The following is a 7,245-nucleotide window of genomic DNA, read 5'->3' as shown; positions in this document are numbered from 1 at the left end:
ACCCTAGGACTAGCAAAACAGGTATTTTTTAGGTCTTGGACCATTCTTCAGAAGCACTGCTGTGTCTGATCCACTTGTCAGTGCCCCACACGTCACCATTAGTGGACAACGTTTTCGTGCAGGCAAGGTGGATAAATATTCACCCAGATCTACTGGCAGTGAATTCTCTCAGGAAAAATGGTATGTGGTCCTGACTAGAGAGAGAATCAGCAGATGTTGTCTGCTCTTCTGGTCAACTGTGTATAACCAATGAATGTCTAAATATTCAGCCCTGTCTTAATTATGTGTTTAAATAGGAAACTGTTAGCTGTATAAATGGAGGGAAACATTTATGAATGATTTTGAATGTCCTGTGTGTATTTTGTGTTAATATATCTTTTGTTTATGTATTCTAAACTTTCCAGCACTGTTTGTGTATAAGAAAATTGTAATTGTGAGGGTAATTTGAGTGATTTCTGTTCAACTATTCAATTAAATTTCATTTATTGAGCACTTTTTACAGATGGAGTTATATCAAAGCTGCTTTACAGAATTCCATGTCCCAACCCCAAATGAGCACCGCCCAAGTCAAACACACACACACATATATGTGTGAGTGTGTGAGATGCTCTGTGATGGACTGGTGCCCTGTCCAGGGTGTGTTTCTTCCTGGCACCCAGCGACCCACTATGAATCTGACTGGATGAATGGATGACTGAAGGAATATCTGTGCTTTCAAAACTAAATAAATAAAAAGTTATATTACAAAAATATTCAATATAGATAGCTAATTAGATAGATAAAAAATTGTCTGTCTATACAGCATTCTTGAATGGTGTGACTAGACTGTAATTGTATACATGGTGGTTGCTAAGGTGTTGTTAAATGTTGATAAAGGGTGAACCCCCTTGGAAAGTTGCAAAGATGCAAAAAGAAGATCACTATTTGTCTATCTATCTATGGATCTATGTGTATTTTATATATATATATATATATATATATATATATATATATATATATATATATATATATATATATATATATATATGATCTGGAACACTCTGGCCTTGCAGGTGTTACATGTGCAGTTCTGATGCTCTGATGTTATTTAGTGACCTGGAATCACCTGCTGAATGTTGTGCATGGAGAAGGAAGTTGTGGAGACAGGAGCTGATTCTGAGAAAGAAGCAAGGAGCTAATCTGAAATGTGCCCTTATAGAGACACTCTACCTAGGAGAGACTCAGATCATTAAGCCCTGGTTTCTGAAGCTTGAGGCTTCATGCTCAAAGCATCTGTGAGCACAACATGAGCCTCAACTGAGCCAACTCAAGGGGCGTGTCCAAAACTGCACCCTATTCACTATATAGTGCACAATTTTGGGGCAAAGGTTACTGTATAACCCATGTACACAGTTACCCATGATGCACTGCATTGTTTGGTACCAACCTGCACGAGTTAGTGTCTGAATTCGTTCACTACCCTCGTGAAATCAGTTCCCTATATTAGTGTACCGTATAATGATTAATATGGAGAATAGTGAATAGGGAGCCATTTTGGACACAGCGCAAGCTGTGGACTGCTTTATACTTCTCCAACGGTTTCTTTTGAATCCTCACTCATTTCCTGCACCTACTCAGACACTAATAGAAAGAAGATCACAGCTATTAACCAACTGACCAACGCATAGAGTAACAGTGTAGCATTATTATTTGCCATGTTTGTTGGATTTGCCAACCAGACTCAGAAAGCCTTATTTGATCGATTTGAATCAACCCAGTGTTATGTTTAAGTGTTTTAACTTTTGAAATGTTATCTGGCTTGGACAAACCATTTTAAAATTCATTCATAACCTTCTTTTTTCTATTTCCCTTTTTATTTTAAGTATATATTTTAAATGGCATATACTCAATAAAAATTTATAAAAATCTCACTAAGTTTTAAGGAATTTGAGGAGCTTGAATGATCAGCAGAGCCTCCTTCCTCTGGTCTTCTCTGTTAGCAGTGGGAACTCTGGGTACAGGGGCTAGTTTCCTGCAGAAGAACTTGGAAGCACCTTTGTAGAAACTCCTCATTCTCTGCAAGAGACCAACACTCCACCTAGGTGTGACAGACCAATATTTTACTTGTCCTCAGGTTCAGGCAGTGAAACCTCTGCAGCCGAGGATTGAGATGTGAGGGTCAAGTCTCTGTTAGACTCCACTGACCTGAACTGAAGACCGGTGGAGCAGTTGCTTTGCTGCTTTACCTCCTCTGAGCCCTCTGACACATTTCCAAGAGCACCCCACACAAGCTCTTGAAATCGACTCCACTAATGTTCTTCTTTCTGCTCCTTTGCTGCCTCAGCCACGTTCGGCCACAGGCCAAAAGGACCATCACAATCTGCATGTGTGTGGCCATTTTCAAGACTGTTAATGACCTTGTTTGTGATGGCTAGGACAACCTCCTTGTTGGTGTCTACACCGGATACAGAGGGTACTGCCCAATATCCTATAAGGTGGATGTCCAGGAGCAAAATTACTCTCTGCAGTGTGGAGAGTGACCTTTGTACCAGAAGCCATTAGACTACTAAATGAGAACTCGTATTAATTGCACAGATAAGAGAATTATTTTGGTGACCACAGGTTTTTTAATGTTCTGTATTATTTGTTATCTCCCTTGTGTGACGTCTGTGTGCCCAACATGAATTGCCCCTTAGGGATAAATGAAGTGAATTTGCTTTAATTTAGATTGTCTGTCTTTGAACATACACATGTATGTTAATGCTTATATAGTTATCAAACATGAATATAGTACAGATTTTGTAAGCTACAGTTACCCACTTGAAATAAATTAGGTCACAGAATAAGCTTGATCAATTTGCAGTGGATGCACATTATATTACACATTCTAGTAACAAATGGAGATTTTAATGATGCTTTGAAGGCATGTTGTTTTGATAAACGGCAAACCAGTGTTCTCTGAATCACATACAACAGTCAGTCGATCATTCATTCATTGTCTGTAACCCTTATCCAGTTCAGGGTTGTGGTGGATCCAGAGCCTACCCAGAATCACTGGCCACAAGGTAGGAATACACACTGGAAGGGGTGCCAGTCCTTCACAGGGCGACACACACACACACACACACACACATATTTATTCACACACTCACACCTATAGACACTTTTGAGACACCAATCCACCTACCAACGTGGGAAGAAACCAGAGCACCAGGAGGAAACCCACATGGACACGGGGATAACACCAAACTCCTCACAGACAGTCACCCGGAGCAGGACTTGGAACCCACAACCTCCAGGTCCCTGGGGCCACCGTGCCGCCCATTGCTGTATTATTATTATTATTATTATTATTATTTTATTGTGTGTTTGTGTGATTTTGATGTATTGTTCATGGTTCAAAATTAAAAAATGTGAATATGTAACACTGAACCTACATTCGAGCAGAAGTAAAATGCTCATTTTTTAAGAATTTAAAAGTGGGTTCCTAACTCTCAGTGTCTTTAATAATAAAAATAATGATTCATATACTACTACTACTAATAATAATGCTCTTACTATTGTAATGGTTTTATAAAGTTATTCTCATTTTCTCATTAGTTATTCTCGCAGTTCTTTTTTCTTTTTTTTTTACTCCATTCAAACCTTTGTCCTTCTGCGCTCCTTTCAGCAGGGGGCTATACACTGATACAGAGTGTGAAATGTAGGGAATAGTGCATATCTCATGTCTGAGTCACGTGGCTATGGTAATGATGACGATGAAGATGACACTCGTTGTGTTCAAAACTGCCCCCGTTCACTTTATAGTACATTATTTTGGGGTTCTACCATTTTGGAGTTGTGTCCAAAAACATGGTGGTGCATGATTTTCAATACACTCAATAATGACACAAGGAACCACAATAAGGAGTGTACAACCAATGTCCCCTAGCAGATACCCATAAAACCCTGTGTTAACAGGTTTAAACTAATGACAACAAAACATGGATGACGTGCCTCTATTTCTTTCCAATCTATAGAATTAAAATCAAATAATGTGCGTTATAAAAATGACACACTTTATGATTATTGACAAACTGTACAATTAAATCTGCCCCATGCATTAAAAAAAAAAAACATCAGTGGCAGTGAACACACACTAACACACACACAGAGGAGTGTTTTGGGGTTAGATGCCTTGCTCAGGGACACTTCTGCCATTAATTTGCCTGCTGGTGGTAAATAACTGGTGACCTTCCATTATGAAGCCTACTCCTCGAACCATTAGGCCACGGCTGCCCCCAGAATAGTAGGTTATATTGTCAAATTTGATACTAGAGTCTGCACAGCAGAGACCAGAGACAGATATGTCTCCTCATTTGGATAGACCTGCACCCTCCTCAGAGTCTCAGCAGCACAGGAGCAGAGAGGATGTTTACAGCCCGCAAACAATTTCTATTCCTCATTATTTTCCGTTTCTAAAACTGCATCAGATATTTGTGCACGAATATTCAATTCCACCTTAAATATTGCAGCATTTAAGGTCAAATAAATACTTTTACCAAGACCACGTTTTTATTGTTGTACTGTAGGAGTACATTTTTTCTCTTTTACATAGATTTTTACAACAACACCAGCTGTTTTGCCCCACCCTCATCTCCATGGGCATCTGCTCCTTATCACATGGTCTATACATGACTCTTTCTAAATAAGCAATTTTTTGTGCCTTTTTTTTTATTTCAATTTACAGTAACAGAGATTTACAGTTATTTCTTCATGTGTATCCAGCCTGGATTACTTTTAATGCAGTGCCACCTGAGGGCTCAGTGTTCACAGCCAGTCAATATTTTTTTTGAGCGTTGTCACTGGCAAACAGAGAGTTCTGCAGATTCTCTGAACATTATATATTGTAAATGATGTAAATGGCAGGTTACTCTTGAATTGTTGCATCTGTCTGCACAGAGTGGTGAACCCCTCCCAACTCTACCCCTCAAAGACTCAGACTCTCTGTGATGCTCTTTTTAACCCAGTCATGTCACTGACACGCTTGACAATGAACTTTATTTATTTATATGTTTGTTTATTGCTTGCTTGATTGATTGTAGAATTACACAACTTTATCACAACATTTTATGTCTTTTTTGCCCTGTTACAAATTTAGGAATGTGTTGCTGGAGTCAATTTTAAAATTAGCATATCCTTAAAATAATAATAATTTCAAATTTTCAATATCTATATACGGATTTCTTTTAAATAAAGGGCTAAATGATTTGCACATCATCCTGTTTTGATTGTCATTTTGCACAGTGTCCCAACATTCCGTAAATATGGTTTGTACACTCGTTTGTCAAAAATCACCAGCAGATATTGCACCAAAGCCAAAATGAGAATTTTAATAGCCTTTCATAGTTTTTCAAATGACAAATAAACATAATTATCATTTATATTGCCAATAATTCAGGGGATGAAATCATGTATCATCACTGACCAACATCACTGAAAAACATGTATCTCCGAAAATAGTAACTTTACAGGAGAAGTAGAAAACCCTCTTAACTGTCAATGTTAAAAGATTTTATTCAATTAATTTAGGAGCATTTTGATTGGCCAATCCATCATTTTCATACAGTATGAAGGACTGATGCTGTGTTTAAATGATGTAAACTAAAAAGCCACAAAAATGGAGATACATGTTTAAAATTGGACAGTGACAATATAAAATATTTTAAAATTACATTTGAAATCGTTCTGATAGAAGATCAAAGTAGATTGCATCAGTATGATTGCGAGCAGTACATATATTGCTAAATAGTGATGCGATGCACAGAATGTACTATATACAGCCATGATTCCCTTCACATGTTTTCACTTCAGATATCTACACTGATGAAAAATGAGAAGGGGCAAATATTTAAAAAAAGATCTAAGGTAGTATTGTAAGATTCTGTAGCTTTACATAACGCTTCTAGTGTAGTGTATTACATTTTTGCCTCAATAAAATAGTTTTGTAGTACCCTCTTATCTATAATACACATGCAGTATCATAATATTTTACATAACTTATAGTTGTATTGGAATCCCACAGTTCTTATAATAGTACGATAGAAATTTTCATAAATGATGAAATAGGAAATAGCACTAATGCACATATGAATTCATTCCAAAATGCCCAAGTCTCGTCTCCCAGTCCAATTAGGTATGTGTTTCTTCAAACATATGAATAACACTGTCATATGTAGGTGGAGGTGTTTGTGTGGGGAGGTAGCCTCTCAAACTGCCTTTCCCCAGCCAAAAGGACTCTGACTGGCCGATAGTGTAAGGATCCCTGACTAATGAGTTAGTCTTACTGGTGTTATGGAGCAATATTGTTTGACTCTCGTCTTCTGGTCCATTACTGCTCTTCTTTGGCAATGGCCGAAAAGTAGAGGCTTGGAAGCTGGGACTGCGACCCAGCAATTCGTTAGGATCTACAGAGGTCTGTCTCTGGAGGTTTAAAGTGGTTCTGCCTGTGCTGTTGCTGTTTAGGTTGAAGCCATTACTGCTGTATAGACCCATCTGTCCATGGAGATTGCGTGACCTAGCAGCTCTTGACCATCGATTTGGACGTGTGGTAATCCGTACTGAGGCTCTGCGTCTGGACATCCATGTATAGAAGACGAAAATCAAAATTCCAATCAGAAGACCGACCAGCATTGATAAGAAGAAGGCCAGGGTCAATTCCTCTGAATGAACAAACAAAATATTTTTTTTAAAAAAAAGAAGAAGATTGTTTACAACTGCTCAAACACGTTTTTAGTCTTTAAAGATATACAATTATCAACATATATATATAAAGATAACATTCAGGCATGCTCTGAGACTTACCAAAATCTATTGATTCTTGTATCCATGAGACATCATTGTCATTTTCTTTTGTAGCCATTGCATAGATGAAATGAAAGGCAAATCATATGTGGTCAAGTCCAAGAGGAGCAGAGCACCCACAAACACACTCTGTGCTTTTTTCTCAGGGGGGCTGGTACTTTTTGAGTAGCATAAACGGAAACTTTTCCGTCATGCTTCCTGCCTCTCTGCTTTTAAAATTAGCAAATCCTTTGCTTATCTGTGTGGGACAGAAATCCAGAGGAACAGAGCTGCTTCCTTTTGCATCATTTCCTCCGTTTCACTAGATACAATACAATAGCTTCACGCCTGCTTTATGTTATAATGAGGATTATGTCTTCTCCATTGCTATTCATTTGACAAGAAATGCTAGAAGTGTTAGAGGTGGGGATCAGCTATTACTTG

General features: G+C 38.1%; 1 protein-coding gene across 1 annotated transcript; it reads right to left on the bottom strand.

Annotated features, from left to right (window-relative positions):
* Positions 1-5,063: 5,063 nt before the first annotated feature.
* myct1b (myc target 1b) lies at positions 5,064-6,946 on the bottom strand. The gene is made up of 2 exons (XM_066643766.1): positions 6,823-6,946; positions 5,064-6,680 (listed from the first exon to the last, which is right to left on the bottom strand). The coding sequence occupies exons 1-2, from the start codon at positions 6,878-6,880 to the stop codon at positions 6,151-6,153; spliced, it is 588 nt and encodes a 195-aa protein (XP_066499863.1). The 5' UTR covers positions 6,881-6,946; the 3' UTR covers positions 5,064-6,150.
* Positions 6,947-7,245: the final 299 nt, after the last annotated feature.

The sequence above is a fragment of the Hoplias malabaricus genome, chromosome 1 (genome assembly GCF_029633855.1).
Source record: "Hoplias malabaricus isolate fHopMal1 chromosome 1, fHopMal1.hap1, whole genome shotgun sequence".
NCBI classification, from domain to species: domain Eukaryota; kingdom Metazoa; phylum Chordata; class Actinopteri; order Characiformes; family Erythrinidae; genus Hoplias; species Hoplias malabaricus.
Note: the sequence above shows the minus strand (reverse complement) of the source record. Positions and strands in the feature narration are given on the sequence as shown.